The following is a 17,741-nucleotide window of genomic DNA, read 5'->3' on the forward strand; positions in this document are numbered from 1 at the left end:
GACTATGGGTTCTCTATAGAGGAAGTCAATTGAAGTAGACCATCTCTGTCCCACACTTCCCTTCACCTCACGCCACATGTCCTCCTACCTCTTCATCAGCCCCTCGCCAAAGTCACAGGCACTAACAACCGCATGTCGGCACAGCCACTGACTCTTCAAAAGCGAAAGTCAGAAATGCGCCTGGAACACCGGTAGACACCTTTGGTACTCCCCAGAAACCATGACTCCCGTAAAGCGGGAGATTTACCTGTAAGATCTTTCGCTCCTTCTGTTGCTCCGCGTTCTTCTCCAACCTCGTCCTCAGAGTTTCCCCTCACGTCCGATGAAGGACCGGCTTGAAGTTGGAGCGTAAGGGTCGACCATGCAACAACTGTGGCAGTATCAGACTTGCACTCGGCTTCTTTTTCTCTACATACTCCTACCTTTGGCGTCGTCGTTAGACGCGCTGTATCAGTCTTGGTATTGATTGTTCTTGCGCGCCCAGTACCAGGTACTAGGTGCGGATCGTCTGCGTCAAATATCAAGGTATACATTTCGTTTCATCTTGGCACAATTGGAGGTATATAAAGAGCTGTTCACATAGCGTAGTGATGCTGTTCTACGCGTTATGGGTAGGAAGGTTTGACACTTGGTATGAAAGAAGGGGAGTAGAGCAGAATGTTTCTGAAGCCTTTGATGATGCTCTGATACAAGAGTGAATAATGGATTGGTCTGAGCTCTGATATCATAGTCCATCTAATTATTAAGTCCGATTCATTGATATAATAGGTTGATTTGAGTGACACATACTTCGGGCCATTTTTATTAGGAGGCTAGGGTACGGTGTTTTGTGTAGGAATAACTATTTCTGAAGTTGGGTCGAACCTCATGACACTCATCTTGAAATCACTTCAAGAAACTCATCGAAAGCGCCACTGTTTAATCTGGCAATAAATTTCGTTCTCTTTCCTGCTGACTGGCCACTTTCCCGACATTCGGTTCTATTCTCATGACTGGTCTTTATGAATTATTGTAGCTACTGAATCAAACGCGGCTTCAGGACCACGCCTATCAATATTCGTTGCGAATCGACGCGTCATACGTGGACCTCCCATATCAACTCCATGTTCTGCAGCAGGCGAATGTTTCACTGATTTTTTCGCTGAGTTTCAGCCATCATGTAAACAGCTACCCTACAGTCTCCACAAGATGAAGTAGATATATCAGACTTCGAGACATTTTGAAGGCTCAGAGGGAGGAGGAGGAGAGAGGGGAAGACCGTTGAAATCCTTGCTCCCTTATTGCTGTGAGTGCTGACTGTGCTGGCTGTGCTGGAGGACTAGAGATCCTGGTTCTGTACTTGAGCCAGTCTGTTAAAGATTTTGCGGTTGTTTATGAGTGAGACACGGCTAGTACGCTACCTGGAGCTTAGGTTCCATTTGCAGCAATTGTTATCTCCAACCCCGATATCGTGGCGGTTCCGGTATGCAGATAGTATACAATGGTTTTTCTCTGTAATTATGCTGAGATACGTAATTGAGTGGCTGTCCTTGACGTGTCGGTAGGGTCCATTTATCACTCAAGTTTGCTAGGCTTCGCACTGTGCTAAGAGACTTGGGTCGTATAGGAGGTCCAAGAATTGGGCTCACTGGGTTATTCGCCGTGCGGATGCGTATAGTCATTACTGGTGACTGTAGGTTTAGATCTATGTGCTGGATGTAGGAGCTGCTATGGACTAAGCCTGTATAGCAAACCCTAATATGAAAGAAGCAAGGTTCCCTCCCTAAATGTTTTCTCTGAACTTGTCCGGCTATTCGGCACCAGCCGGGGCCAGTAGAGGTATTGTCTGAAACCCAGTCTTCCGTTGGCCAGTTGATAGCGTTGCTAAATTTCTGATACTCGACGTACAGCATCCGCAAATATGCCCCTAGGGGTCGCAAATGTACGCGGGACGTAAATCGGCCACATTTTGGAATCAGGCCGAAGCGTTTAAGCGATTTTCAACCAAATCATGGTGGATATTCTCCATCCCCGTGAAAGGACAGACTCGTGCCATTTGTATACAGTGGTATTGATTGGTGGTAAGAAGATGGCCAAGGTAGCACGTCTGTTGGTTCTTTCAGGGCTTGCCAGACTATATCAGACCCATAGAGTGCAGTTCATTTGGACTAGACGGATATGGTGAAAACAGGACGTTTCGGCGGCGACGGATTAGAACTACATACCCTGCTGGGGTTAGTTTCTACAAGGTAGCCTGCAAGTCTATCGTGGATTCGAATTCGGCGAAGGGCAGATAAACCGTCATGGTGCTATAGAGTGTATACCAATAGGCCGTACTCACTGCCAATACACTGGGAACACCATGGAGTTAATTCAAAGCGCAGTACGAAAGCTACCATAATACCAATGATAGGATGACGATGATCAGTACGAACAGACCAAGGAATGGCCCCAATCCTGATTGCGGATCCTGATTCTTCACTCTGAATAAACAGGCTACGGGAGCCTGGTCTTGAATCGCCCACCATTGCCACAGTGCTAACCCCGAGTCATCGGTAATGGGTTGTTCGCGACAGCAACCACCCTGAAACCAGGCCCGATTACCTACTGATGGCTCGATAGCACTGTGGCGTTCCATGGACAACTAGATTCCGTCTCTGGCCGCTAGGTAAACTGATTGATCTTGGATTTTTGAGGGGATCAAGCGGCGAATAAACTCCTCCAGGCTAACTCTCTTGCTCGACCAAAATCGAATCTGAATTTGATCTATAATCCTATTCGGAACTTGTGACCGAAAGGAATTGGCGACTGGACCCATCCCTAGATGTCCAGTTTGACGAGTCGGGTGCTATAGATCTCTGCTGGTTAAACGAGATACGTTAATTTGTACTTTAGAGAGGATTCCACCGGACCGTGATCTCAACAATAGAGACCTCATCATCGATTTACTATTGGTTTCGCGGGGAAAGGCGAACGAGGGGGTCCAACGGTCGATATTACCTCATGCTAGACGTGTTCGCGATCGGAATGAGATAGATGAAGCGTTCTTGTCGACCTGTTCTTTATGGCGTCACGGTTGTAACATATTGTGACGGGTCAACACGTTCATGAAATCCGTTGGCTAGATCAATGGCCGTCTGGTTATATCAATGCTTTGACCTGTCAATTCCTTCAGCTTGCTCAGTTCGGGCGAAAGTAACTATAGAGCTGCTGTGCTTTGCCCCGCGCTTTCATCTGAAGTTCTGAACCCTTCTGTCCAGTGCCAAGCTCAAAATGTTTCACCTCGACCTCAAAAATGATCAGGATCATGATCGCGGAGATGGTTGGCTTCTGATTGGAACGTGTGCCGTACGCCTCCGACCTGCATATGTAAAGATCCACCTGGATTATTAGCCGCACTGATCGTTATGTCCCTACAAAGTCGCTAATAAGACATTTGGTTTTTCACCACATGACACCAGATAGTGTAAAGTGCTATAGCGAACGAGTCATTGCCGACGACGTGTTTAGCCCCTTGCCAACTTAGTTGTTTTTCTTCAGGATAGCGCTATTAGTATTTGGACAGAGTCGGATAGGTCAATGACCCCCTTGATTCTTGATCAGTCAAGTTGAGTCCACAAACTATGACAGCTGTGGATCTGACCGGGCCGCAGACCAGCGGCACCGGCAGCCATCCAAGAATACTTTGCAGTATCCGCTTCGGAGACTGAGTCTTGAAATGAGGTAAGACCCAAAATCATGAAGGCTGGACAAGTCGAGTCACCCAGCGGACTCGGAGATTCCGTCCGGGTCTCTTAGTCCTGTCAATCCCTGCTCGAAGGTGGTTTCACGACTGTCTCACATGGCGACCACGATGCGAACTTTGTGCTTGTTGACGACTCGACGAGTGAACACGGTAAAAGTTGGTGGCACTGACCTGGACCTGTCCTGTCACCATAACTTTAGCGGCTGCATAACTGTTCATTGTTCGCTTAGGGGCGATGTACGGCAAGGGGCCAGCCCTCAGGGGCCGCCCCAGCCGAAGCTTCGGGTGAGGGGCTAGCGTAACGGCTCAACGGCGGCCCATTTTGCAGTTAGGCGCAGCGAATTCAGATCTTAACGGTCACGACAATAAAAGAGATGATATTATTGACGACAATCCGGTTAAGCAGATCTATTTCGGAATTGATGTTTCAACCGCCACGTTGACATATTCGCTCGCACCGCAGCAATCATTTCGAGCTTTGGGTATCGGGGCGGCTCGGTGCAGACAGCAGCAATAAGCCGGGATGACGATCAGCAAACATTATTCATGCGCAGATCCCTTGTCGCTTAGCGAAGTCGCTGAAAATTAACCAAATCAGCTTGAAATATTTGGAAAATATCGTTGTCTGGACGGGTCAATCGTTAGTGCCAGGCCCCCTAACGTTTGAGATATTCATGTAGAACTAGCTATTCATCCTTAGCCGCTCGGGTCAACTGTTCACTGCAGAAATGTGAGGGATCAAGTAATTTATCTGAGGAACCGGGGATTCAGCTTCCTGATCAGCCGGGACAGATCGATGACATGCGAAACTGATGTTTGCCATGGACCTGGGTCGTTTCACGGTTTCCGTTGAGCTACGGTTCTCGCCCACTAAGCTGGACAGTGGACACGTCTCCAATAATCCCAAGCTAGCGGTAAGAGCACCAACATCCAGAGTCCAGTTCTGTGGGACTCTAGCGACCTGGTTACCGGACTTGACCCCCTGTTTAGATAGATAGACCGGCCCTGCGGAGTTTCTAGGTTCAGCGATGATCTGATTTCTCCGCAACTCGAGCCCTCCAACAAACCTAAAGCTCCAACATCGCTGAATCACGGACGAGTACTATGGTGATCACAGCCAACGCCTTGTTCAAAGAAAAGCAGCGCACTATGAGTCTGGAATCTCCGTAGCGTCCAGTCGATCCTGATTTTTGAGTTTTCGGTAGCACTCCATTCGTTCTCGTAATCCGATCCCAGGAGACTATGGCCAGTGGACGGTAAACCTGTCCTTAGCGTAGCTTCATGCAATGCAGTGCCTGCCGCCGTGGAAGACGGAGGAGGCCGCGCAAGTGTTGCCCTGTGATACTCCGAAGTAACGCCTGGCAAACGCAGTCCAATCAGCGCGGTGGCCGTCGGCGGGAGTCCCGGCTACCGCTGCACCTAGAGTTAGGTTCATGCAAAGTGCGATATGCGGCTAGCCCTGCGGTGCCCCGGGCCATTCATCATATGCCGCCAACTGAGAGGATCCGAGACTCAGTGAGAGTCACAGAAGACGTCGAACTCCGCCTTGGGCTAGAGTCGATGCAAGGGGACGCATTCCACTTGCCATTCGCGTGCCCCATTCCGATCGACTGCGGGAAGGACCGACGTCACCCCTGGTACCGCACGACCGGCCGTGACAATCCTTCAGGAAAGCCAAGCGATGGTTTTGGGGGCTCAAGACGTTAATGTACTCTGGAACCCTGAAGCGAGATGGGATGGTCCGTCTATTGCTGACGGAACCACGGCTGTCAATGGGTGCCATCTTAGTCATGCTCCTTCCGGATTGGAGTACGAACTGGCGCTAAATTTTCTAGGCCACAGCCAGAGCCAAACAACCTGACTCAGCGGAATCCAGAGACTCCAGGGAGCCATGCTAGGAGCCATGCTAGGCCGTCCGCCACTGGCCAATATTTTGGGCTCTTCCAGAATTCTCGCCCGGTGGGGTTGAGATTGGTAAGGATTTAATCCCAGTTGAGCTTAGACGAACTCTAACAAGCATCCAGCTAATCGAGAAATTATATCACATTCTTCACAACCGCAGCGGTGCTGAGTCTGCTACGTCGCTCCATCGCTCCATCGCTACTGGATACTCGGCTCTTTGTTTTCCGCACGGGATGCGCAACGTCGGGATCGACCGAACAATGAATTCGGCAGGCTAGGAGACTAGAGGGAGGATCACTATAACCGCGGATGGTCGAGCGTTGGACTTTAATCTGGGTTGTGGAGTTGTACACGAGAATGGAAAATGGGGATCGCGTGCCCAGTCGACGTCAATCGAGTGCCAATCGAATGCCAAACCGAGTGCCCCGAGTGCCCCAAGCGAGGCCCGTACGACGGCAGCACCGTCGAACAGAGTATCTATGTGTCTAGGCAGAAGTACTGGGCTTTTGGGTGTATTTTGTGCTAGTTCTGATGATATGCAGAGGAGGGCCAACCCAATTGAGTGCAGAGAATTCTCCGACGGACGGGTCGGTTATCGAGATTATGGATTCTGCTTCTAGTCCTCAATCGTGTTGATTCGCGACCGAAATAGCAGCAGGGAGGAGCAGGAAGAGCAGGAAATGGCAGAAATTAGCAGTAGTACGTATGTTCATCGAGATAGTGCGTAGAATCTGGGTCAGGGGCGTCCCTGGATCGGCCCACATCTGTTGCCATCAGACTCCAGAGTCAGTCAGTCCTTCCAGTTCAAGGTTCCGCTCCTCAGCTGCCATCTCGCTCCTTCTCTTTCAACTTTTCCAACTCTGTACTCTCCTTTCCCTATCCTGGACTCCTTTCAGGCTTTCTCTATCTGCGCTAGTGCATCTAGCTCTGTCTCTCGTTGCCCATCTCCTCCACCTTTCGTCTGTCACAGTCGCACCCCTGGCCTCTCCCGTTCCTTCAGTTTCAACGCCATCGTCTTATTCTCGCCGTATTATCCTATTCGTGTCTCCACCTTACTCCTGCTCCTGTCCCTCCTGGCCCTCCTGGCCCTCGTCCTTGACCCTGTTACGACTCCCCTAAATCCCGCCCGGTTTCCAAATCTACCCCCCTCCCCTCCCCTCTTTTACCTCTTTCCCTCTTTTGCTCGTCAGGCCTCTGACTGAGTTTGCCCATGTGGAAACACCGTCCCCCATCGCGATCTGATTCAAAGTCTGGCACCGTCGATTCAGGCGAGCGTGGATTCTTTGGCTGGTCGAAGAAGAAGACTCCGCTTTGTAAGTGTCGCGCGTTGCACGTTGCCACTGGTGACTGGCGATATCCGTTGTCGTCATTTTTTCCTCCTATAATTGTGCATGGCTATTATTACATACTCCTGATCTGCCTGGTTGTGCCTGTTCTGCTTGTGATTCTGCCTCGTCGAGCTTCCTGACTCTTCACGCCTCGTTGTTTCGTCGATTCTTGACAGTCGCTCATCCGCTCCCCATACGCCACGGAGACGAGGATTGTCCAACCATTACCTTCACTACTGCATGCACGACACCTCCCTCATCCTTCCGAGTGTTTTCTATTGGCGTCGGCTTGTTTTCTTTTTTCCGCTGGCCGTTTCTGCCCTCCGTCCTTGCTAACCGCATCGCTGCCTAGCTTTTGCGCGTCCGGAATCCCCCGCTCGTTCGCCTTTACGGCCCTTTCGCTCGCTTTCTCGCGCGGATCGTGCGGACTCCAGTTTTTCTAGCCACACTGCGGCTTCGCGGGCTCGCGCTCCTTCGGCTTTGACCGCTGATTCCTATTATTCCGACGCACCCAGATCGGCCGCTCAATTCAGCGCTTATTCCAACCGCAGTGTCTCCAGGACCTCATCGCACGAGACCTTCAACACTCTTCCTGGGAGGCCAATGGCAGGATTGATGGACGTCGACCGCAGTCGCTCGCGGAGAGAGCGCACTTTCGTTGGCAGCGAATGTGCCGTCTGTGAAGAGCCGTTAGAACATACCCTGCGCGGGGAGCGTGTGCTCCAATTCTCGTGCGCTCATGTCGCCCACGAAGCGTGTTTTTACGAATACCTGCGCGAGATCGAGGGTCAGTACTGCCCCACATGTGATGCGCCATTGGGGCTTGACTCGACGCGAGGGGGAAACGTGCTAGATATTGGTAAGCAACTGTCCGATCCACGTGCCGACGGGGCTGACGGAGCTATAGAGAAACTGAGCAATATAGTGCGCTCCGTTAACAGTGATGCGATGACGCAGCGAAGCGGGCTGACGACTCCTACACCTTGGGACTCGGTCACTAGCCGACAGAACCCGCCAAGTGAGGTGGGGGGTCGGCCGTATCCTACGAGTGACGTGGGAAGTCGGCCATACCCTGCTAGTGATGCAGGAAGTCGGCCGTATAACCGCGATAGTCGGGACACGTACAGCAACCGACGGGATAGCAAAGACACCGGAATGCAGCGTGAGCGGATTGAGCGTCTGGCATCAGTGTCTCGACATCACTCCCGGAACGGTAGCGCGGCTGGGTCGTCTGGCGAATATCATGAAGGCCGCCGTCACGACTACGATCTCCAGGCTATGGAATCTGATCTTAGCCCTCGCACTGCCCCCACGACGAAGAATCCAATCCCGGCCCCCATTGTCACTATCCGTAGTGAATTCCCTACCATCAGTCGATCTCGTCAACAACAGTCGCTCACTTGCTTGATCACGGTTGAAGTTCCGGAGGGCAATTGGCGTCCAGACACCGATGATCTGCGGACTGGCTCGACGCATTCGCTGCCCAAGGATGAGCCCTATCCGTCGCGGTTTCCGTCCGTGCCAGAGAAGCCCGCTCCTTTTGAGCCGCAGGAGAATCTTGATGAGATTGCCGAAGAACTGAGGGCCAAAGTAGACAACTGGCATGGCCTGGAATTTCAACGGTAAGCTTACTTCCTCGTGCGTATTGTACTAGCTGACGATTATAGGTTTGGCAAACTTCGCTTGCATGGCCATATGCGAGTGGGCAAGGATCGTGAATCTTGGCAGGATTTGGAATGCTATCTGTTTCACGAAATGCTTATTTGCGTGAAGGAGAGGCGCGTACCGGAACACCACTACGATCCGCAGATGGTGAAACCTCGACCACGCTGCACTCTTAAGGGCTCAATTCTTATCAGGAAGCACCTGAAAACCATTGAAGACGTTGCTGGTATGGGTACCTCTTCTGTCATCAAACATGAGCTAACGTCATTAGATGAGCCCGTTCTCACCTTGCACCTGTCGGTCAGCGAACTTCCGTGTTTCTATCTTCGTTTCCCCAATCGCAGTCAGCTAGATATCTGGCGCCGTGCTCTCCTGGATAACACAGCCGAATCTCTTCGAAGCCCTGAGCTTGACTTTGACCGCCACTCTGGAGTAGAAGAAGATGATTACCGTAATGGCAACATGAAACGGCAAGCATCGTTGAACTCTTCTCATGGTGCGGCGCGTTCGAACAACACGGCCATCACAGACTACACGAACATGGGGGTTGAAAGTGTGCTATCGCCGTCGATTCACATTCCCGTTGACATTGTTGTTGTGATTCCGGTCTCGTCTTCGATGCAGGGATTGAAGATTACCCTCCTTCGCGACTCTCTGAAATTCCTTGTTCAGAATCTTGGTCCACGTGATCGCATGGGATTGGTGACATTCGGCTCAAGTGGAGGAGGCGTGCCCCTAGTTGGGATGACGACAAAGTCTTGGGGGGGATGGTCCAAGATTCTGAGCTCCATCCGACCTGTTGGACAGAAGAGCTTGCGCGCGGATGTGGTCGAGGGAGCCAACGTCGCCATGGATCTGCTGATGCAGCGGAAGTCGTCGAACCCGGTGTCTAGTATCCTTCTGATTAGCGACTCGTCTACTTCGGACCCTGACAGCGTGGACTTTGTCGTTTCCAGGGCCGAAGCTGCCAAGTAGGTTCTCTAGTCCTGTGAAGCATAGCGATTTTACTAACAATCTTAGGGTGGGAATTCACTCGTTTGGTCTAGGATTGACGCATAAGCCGGACACCATGATCGAGCTGTCGACGCGGACCAAGGGCTCGTACCTCTATGTGAAGGATTGGATGATGTTGCGGGAATGCGTGGCTGGCTGCCTGGGAGCCATTCAAACAACATCGCATCAGAACGTCAAGCTGAAGCTGCGACTCCCAGAAGGCTCCCCGGCCAAGTTCGTCAAGATCAGCGGTGCGTTGCACACTACCAAGCGAGCTACCGGACGGGACGCCGAGGCTGCTCTTGGAGACTTGCGGTTTGGCGACAAGCGCGATGTTCTCGTGCAGCTTGTCATTCCACCCGACAACGCTACCCATGAAACCCCACCGCAAGATCCTTGGGAAAGTCTGGTATCCGGGCTGGAAGCTCTAGGCGGCGGATTAGACGGTGACGATCAACGCGTCTTGAGTGTAGAGGAGGTGCCGCTAATCCAGGCCGACCTGACTTACGGCGATTTACTTCGTGAGGGTCATCTCACACACTCACCACGACCGTCTCTTCTAGCAATCACGATGCTTCCACCGAGCCCTCGACACAAGGGTGGTAGACCGTCGACGCCTCCGATTCCTCCTCATCCGTCTATAGTGCAACGCCGCATGGAGCTGCTTACTTCAGACATGTTGACGCGGGCTCTGACGCTTGTGTCGCGCTCACAGCACGATCGGGCTCAACACCTACTGAACGAAACCCGAAGTATTCTCAAAGGCCTAGGCAAGGGTAGCCTTCCGCCTCTTCCACCACCGGCCGCAAAAGGCTTGGCCGAGCCGGAGTCCCGTGGCGAAACGCCCACCTCAGACTCTCCCAAGTCCTCCTTCGCCAGCCACTCGTCGGCTGCCTCCGACACTGCCACCATCACCCCAGTTGCGGCAGTAGACACTCAGACGATGATGGCCCTCGACGGCGACCTTCAAGCCGCTCTCGAGTGGATCAATCACCCGGCTGTCTTTGGCCGGGACTCGCGCAAGGCGGTGCTGCAAAGCATCGGCGTGATTTCCTCGCAGCGGGCATACACCTTCCGCTCGCCCTCTGAAGAGCACTGGGCACAGCGCATCTCGGGCGTGCGCCGTTTGATCGAGCGTTCGAAAGAATGGCGCGAAACTGGCGACGACGCATTGACCGAAGAATAGTTATGACCTCTCTTTTCCCATTTCCTTACCTTATCCCTGTTTTTCCTTACTGGCTGGGCTATCTTACCTTACATTTTCTTCGTTTCGCCTCGTTTATGATACCACTTTGTTGTTCAATTGTATGTTCATGTTCAACAGGGGCTGTGCGGCATGATACCACGGTTTACTTATCTATTTACCCACTTACTACTACTCTACCTACACTAATCTCTTCTATCCATATTACCTTTCTTTACCCATCTCCTTTCATTTATTTATCTATTTATTTATTTTTTTCATCTTTTTTTTTCACCTACTCTTGCTCTTGGATCGTTTGTTATATACTGGATATTGGTTGGGATGGATTCTGGTCATGACATGATTGATGTACCAATGGACTGTCCAATGCTTCGCTCGGATTGGGTTGGCTGTCTGCCTTGCTTGTATTAGGTGTTGCAATAGTTTGTATAAGAAAAGAATTCATTTTCTTCGAGGATTGAAATCAAGATGAAAGTACAAGTCGAAACACTTTGGATCGACTCATATGGTAGTTTCCAGTGTGGTCCATGTGTTTTGAGCTGGCTATATTAGCTCCGATTCTAGAGGCATTCAAGGACATGCAGACAGACTTCAACTTTAATCATACACATTGGGCCGACTCTGAACTATGGACTAACCAAATCCCCTTATCACATCAAGAGCCTGGCCTTCTTATCTACAGTCTCCATATTATACGAGTCTTTAGTCCGCGTCTACTTGACCTCAATCCATAACGGTCATAGATTGTATCTATCCAGTACTCTCAGACCTAAGGTCTCCGTAGCTTTGCTCCAACCCACTTGGACTATTCCTCCGACTTACATGCAGCCAGTTGCTGTCGGCAATCCAGGAAGACCATATTATACCTAGGTACGGGTGTGAGTGGGAGTGGAAGTCGAGTCTTTCGATTGCTTAAAAGGGGCACTTGTATTTGATGGAGGCCACTTTATATCGGAATCTCGTCACCTGCATATGTATGGGTATTTGGGTTGGATCTCTTCAAAGCGAATGAACGGAGAAGTCTCTATTCGCTTAGCCGTCTAGTGTCAATCAGGAGCGATGTGTTCTATCTTTGCACTCAACCTTCTTCCAGTTGGCTTCTGCGTGTAGGAGCGTGGGTGAGGGAAGGGGGCTGTGGGAGGCACCGAAAAATAGCAGTTTAGGTAGGAACTGGGGCTACCGAATGACATTAATACCTATATATTCTGTTGTTGGAAGTCATACATGTATACTTGGTTACTGCAAATCGATATGCACTCGACTTTTGATTCATTCACTACATAGGGTATCATTCCACGCTATAACAAACATACTATATACAGACATACCGGGCATACCTTGACAAATCCGGATTGAGATAGGAAAACAAAAGGTACCACTCAAGCGACGCCATGCCATGCCATGCTCGCTAGAACGCATGACTTACCTGTCCCTCTCCTAGCCGTGTATACGCGGTCGTACTCAAACAATCACATATGGTGTTTCATTTTGAACGAACGAGACAGGCTCATGTTTCTCATTCAGACTTTGAACATCTCCATCACCATCGCAGTCCCCACTCCCAGCCCATTCCCCAGATCCAGACACAGACGCAGACCCGGACCCAGATCTTGAGACGGAGACTCCATTCTCTAGCTGACCCCAAGCTTCACGATCAAAGCTCCTGTTTCCCTTCCAAGTTCGACTCCCGGTCTTCTGGTTAATGTTCTGCAGCGTCGGAAATGGCGAGGCAGAATCTGAGTACGATGCAGGCGATAATACGCCCCCGATTGAGTTTGACCTGGGATGCTGGGCGATGCTGCGGCCGAGAGCAGATGAGGAGCGGATGCTCCCGCTCAAGCTCCCGCTTCTCGAGACTGATTTCCGGGGTGCGAAGACTGGGTTGGGGGTGGCGTTGTCTGAGGGTAATGGCTCCTGGGGACGTTCAACGGCCTCAGTGGCGGAGCCTTCTCCAGCTTTATCTTCGATGATCACTGCGTTGCTGTCCCCTTCACCTTCTCCATGAAACTCATCCTCGTCAATAAGTGTCTCCACACTGTCTTTCCTCTTCACCTCTTTGACAACAGGCTTAAGCTTTCCGTCACTCTCGAACCAATGCCGACCGAACGGGTTACTCAGCGCAATATCATACGCGGTTCTTCCCACCCCTGTCCCGTCGTGCCCATCGTCAGCCTTCGCACTATCCGGGACCTCAAGGGACATGTCGGCCCCTGCGTCGTACAGAATTCGGAAAATTGATTCGCGCCCTCGTTCGGCCGCGAGATGAAGAGGCGTCTTCCCGTCTGCCGTAGGTGCGTTGATATCGGCGCCGCATTGGATTAGCAGCTGTACTAAATCGGGCCGAGTAACAATGGCGGTGATGGCAAGGTGGAGTGAGGTTTCGCTGTTGCTTGCGGGGGATTGCAGACGGGCATTAATGTCCGCACCACGGCTGACTAGAAGGTGGATATATTCTGCTATTTGGGGGAATTCATGGTCTGGCGCGCCTGTGCCGACGTAAACCGCCTGATGGAGGGGTGTCCAGCCTTCATTTGAAACGGTATGGACACTAGCCCCGTAGTTGAGAGCAATTCTGAGGATGTCGAACTTTAGTGTAGAATGGGGAGGGTAATGTGTAGCAGGGAGTCGCCCTTTGCAGTGAGAGCTGTGGGCTTTGCACCGCGGCTAATGAGGAAAAGAAACATTGTCTTGTTAGACTCAAGGGCAGCACAGTGAAGTGGAGTGAGGCCTTTTGCGGTAAAGGCTTCGATATTGGCGCCTTGGTCAAGGAGCTTAGCTGCGATGGCAGGGCTTGTTGCTTTACGCGCTTGCTCGTGGATGAGAGATTCGCCTTCTTTGTTCCAGGCGTTAATATCCGCACCGCCGATGATGAGGAGGTCGAATGCGACCCAGTGCTCTTCGTACGCGGCTATTTGGAGCGCTGTAAGGCCTGATAAAGAGCGTGCTTCAATGTTGGCGCGGCGCTGAAGGAGGACGGAGATCGCTTCGCAGTTGTCGACTTTCACGGCTAGCTGGAGAGGGGTGAAGCCGTTTTCGTTAGTCATATCAATCGAAGCACCTTTATCGAGAAGGTATAGGACAATTCGCGGTCGTCTCCATTCTATAGCTAGATGTAGTGCCGTATCTCCTGTGCGGATATTGCGAGTGTTCACATCTACCTTGTTCTTTATAAGGAGAGGGACGGTGGCTTCGTCTGCTTCGGTCTTCACAGCTAGCTGGAGGCTTGTCGCGCCCTCAAGATTGGCTATTTGAGCATTAACCGGTCGATGAAGTAAGAGTTTCATGACTTTTCGTTGGCCATATTGCGTGGCTAGGTGTAAGGCCGTACTGCCGTCGCGAGCAATGGCGTTTCCATCTGCACCGTTATCAAGAAGAAACTCTACCATGTCTGAGTGTCCCCTGCTAGCCGCGCAATGCAAAGGCGTGAGTCGGAAAGAATTGTCACCTGCGTCAATTCTTCCACCTTGTGCGATGAGGCGCCTGCATCTGCTCACAATTCCGAAATAAGCAAGAATATGAAGAGCTGTCCAATCTTGGGGGTATTTGCCCAGACCCAGCTCAGACGGAATCATAGGCTCGTTCGTCAGGACCTGCAGGGGAGGTCGCCTCCAAAGCAGTTTATTAAGGAATGTCTTAATGAGCACCTGGATAGTTTGCTCGTCTTCGTGCACCTCGCGTGCGTGGAAGCCCCAGTACATCGCAGCGTAGCTTAGGAACCCACTGCCGGAACTGCGTGGCGGGTTCCCGCCGTTATAATAGCAGTCATCAACGACTTCGTCTGGCGTAATGGCCGTCAAACACACCTCGGCAATATCCTTTTGGGCTGATGGGAAGAAAACCCGCGATGGTGTGCCGATCAGATATTCTTTGGCTGTCCTGTGAACGAAACGGACAGTTCCGCTTACAGCATCGACAGTGAGAATCCCGGCGCTCTGTGTCTGTAAGGAATGCTCAAAGCTCATGAATTGGTCATTCGCAGGGCTGTCAGTGCTACTGGTAGCTGACTTCAATTCTCCGACAGTTAGAGGACGAAGAGCGTATAAAGTCCAATAGACATAGGAAGCAGCCTTGGGCCCCTGACTGACAACTTGTTTCATCGCTTCTCCGTATGCTTCACTTAGGCTTTGCGGAAGGTGTACTAATGCTCTTTCGAAGAGGCTCTTTTCTGTATAGCGAGCTAGAAGGTCGAGGTGTATCTTGGCAAGGAGAAAGCTAGTCATGTTAGCGAACAAAAGACTGGTCAGCGGGAGGAGGATAGAAACATACACTCCATGACTTTTCTCCGCCACCATGCTCACAACATCATGGTACATTTGGGGGCTAGATTTCCGCTTGAGTAGGTCGACAAGGCTCGCGTCGCTCTCAATCCTCGAGATAGCGTAAAGCTGAAGATCCGTGCTTGGAGCTAGCACCGTTACGCGAGGAGAGTTTGAGGCCTGACTCACTTCCCGCAAGGTAACGAGAAGTTGTACCTGGTCCGGAAGCTTTTGGAGCCGGCCGAGTAGACGTTCCTTATCGGAAAGCATATCCAACCCGTCGATGATGAAAAAGACTTTCGAGAACCTATCTACCTCAGCACGTATGGCGTTCTGGTAGACCTTTGGCGAAGCCTTTACTTTCATCAAGGACTCGGAGTGGTACAGGGAGGACGATGCATACGAGAGACTCCGTTTGCGGTAGACGAGTTGCGCGAGGATGTTCTGAAGTATATCAAGTGTAGACTGTTCCTTCTGCCTCTCGTCCTGGCAGAAGATAAACACCGTTGCCACGTCAGGAGACGTAAACGTTCTTTGCAGGGAATCTATAATGGAAGCTCTGAACAGGTATAAGCATGTTACGATTCACAGCTTCTTTCCAGTATGCACTCACGCTAGAAATGTCTTGCCCGCACCAGCTGCCATAGTTATCCCGTTAGCATCCTGCTTTGTGAGAGATTTGATATCAGAACTTACGTGGACCGACACAGTATAATGTTTTCGTAGAGCCCAACAACCATCGTTTATACTGTTCATCATCGAAGATCCATTGCCCAGTCCCTTTTAGCCGCCGATTACACAAGTCCGCAAGCATAATAAAATTTTCGGTTGTAAGCTGACTCGTGATCCCGAGGACACGATCCTCGAACTGAAGGTCGACCTTCGGACCTGTGCGCAAAGAGTCAGAACGCATACGCATTGTGCAAAACAACGCACTTCCAACGCACCCGACTCCACCTCCCCTCCTGACCTAAGACTAGCCCGTATTTTCTTATCCAGGAACGATCGCTCACTAAACAGAGGATAGTTAGCGTACAACTAGCCCTTTCCAACCTCGAGAACAAAGTAACACAAACATACCTAGAATCCGGCTGCATGGACAGCAACAACATGACCTTGTACTGTTCCAATCGCTCCAGGAACGTCCGTTCCAGTAAGTGCTTCCTATAGTATGTCACCCCCACTCCGCCAGGCTGGAAATAAAGCTCCATGGATTTCATCGTCGACGTAAAACGTTCCAGGATTTCAGCAAGGGCAACGAGCCGGTGCGGCTCAATGAGATATTTGTTGTCCTTATTTTCGTCATCGCCGATCTGGTCTTTGAGCCTGTAAATCGAGTCTAGTGCATCTACGAGGAGCATTATCGCGCGCTGTGAGGACTCCTGGAGGTCGCGGCTGCCATTAAGGCAGCGTACAACAACACGTGCGGAGCCAGCAGCTTGCGTGAGCTGCCCCCGCAGGGCTTGGACTTCGGCCATGCTCCCTCCTATGCAGGTTACGGTCGTCGCAGATATGAATCATGAATAGAACTGGGAGGGAAGAGGCCGCCGGGGCGGAGGTGCGGGGGTAACGTGGAGAGGAAGAAGTCGTGAACGGTGTCAGTGTCAGGAGAAAAGAGAAAAGAGGTGATACCCCAGAGTGTGCCAGCTACAAAACAGGCTAAGAGAATAAACTAGGTAATAATGATGTGTCTATGGCGCGGTTGACGCCTCGATGGAAAGGGCACCAAGCCAACCAAGGGGAATAAGCATACTGGGATCCATATCAAACGCTTTGCTAACATTAGCGAATGGAAGGGAATGACCTGAGACCGGAAGATCACGCAGTCACTAGGCTTAGTACTCCGTACCGGTACCCCTCATCAAGAAACAGCGCTTTCACTCTTCCGCGTATCCAACCTGCCATGTTCTGTCATTGCTGTTTACATTCAAAATGGCTTTAAATTAACCCAATCTACAATATTTCACAAGAACAAATAGGGGAATAACATGGTACTGTCCTGGAGATCTTTCGTTGCAACGGCGACATGCTCTTGTCCGTGCCTGCTTTAATGTACGTACACAGAATCTGAGGCGACCGAAAAAAAAAGAAGCAAAAACCAACAACTTCACAATGAAAGGCTATTGGCCTTCTCTGCGTGATAGTGAATAGCCCGCAGACGTCTCGAACGAAGGGCAGCTGGAGATCCAGGATTGGTCTGATCAGCAGCTGCGGCAACATGCCAGACCACTCTTTTTTAGCTGTTAAGCGCCGGGCCAGTCCACCCAATTTCAACTCACCCAATGGCCGAAACGAACGATCCCTGTCCCAAGAATGTGAGGCACAAGAGCACATTAACGCCCAGCTATCGATTTGTCCTAACATCAGCTAAAGAGATTTGCGCTGCGCTGCGCGTGAGTATGCATGTTCACGTCCGCTCAAGGTCATTGGTTTTCAATTCCAAATCATGGTTACACCGCAAGTTTCTTGATTCCCTTGGAAATTCTGAGTTTCCTTATTCTTTACGCTGGAAAATGGTGGTTGAACGTTACGTACACTTCTATATGGGAAAGATACTGGTTATCAGTGACGCATTCCAACTCCCATGGATCAAAATGATTCTGGTACGGAGAAATGCGGCTGAGGTAACTGACACTCAAGGTGAAAGATCAGTTAAATAGATGATGACT

General features: G+C 51.0%; 2 protein-coding genes across 2 annotated transcripts, besides 1 other annotated feature; one reads left to right on the forward strand and one right to left on the reverse strand.

Annotated features, from left to right (window-relative positions):
- Positions 1 to 17,741: part of a sequence feature (contig 1.89 1..282268(1)) that runs on past both edges of the window.
- Positions 6,837 to 11,261, forward strand: ANIA_05167 (vWFA and PH domain-containing RING finger protein; the record flags this gene model as incomplete). The annotated part of the gene is made up of 4 exons (XM_657679.2): positions 6,837 to 6,939; positions 7,307 to 8,576; positions 8,622 to 9,590; positions 9,640 to 11,261. 4 exons carry the CDS (start codon positions 6,837 to 6,839, stop codon positions 10,796 to 10,798), a joined length of 3,501 nt encoding a protein of 1,166 aa, XP_662771.1. The 3' UTR covers positions 10,799 to 11,261.
- ANIA_05168 (NACHT and Ankyrin domain protein) lies at positions 12,278 to 16,550 on the reverse strand (the record flags this gene model as incomplete). Its single annotated transcript, XM_657680.1, has 6 exons — positions 12,278 to 13,388; positions 13,499 to 15,631; positions 15,686 to 15,710; positions 15,769 to 15,960; positions 16,020 to 16,084; positions 16,153 to 16,550. The coding sequence occupies 6 exons, from the start codon at positions 16,548 to 16,550 to the stop codon at positions 12,278 to 12,280; spliced, it is 3,924 nt and encodes a 1,307-aa protein (XP_662772.1).

This window comes from Aspergillus nidulans, chromosome V, assembly GCF_000011425.1.
Source record: "Aspergillus nidulans FGSC A4 chromosome V".
In the NCBI taxonomy this organism is placed as follows: domain Eukaryota; kingdom Fungi; phylum Ascomycota; class Eurotiomycetes; order Eurotiales; family Aspergillaceae; genus Aspergillus; species Aspergillus nidulans.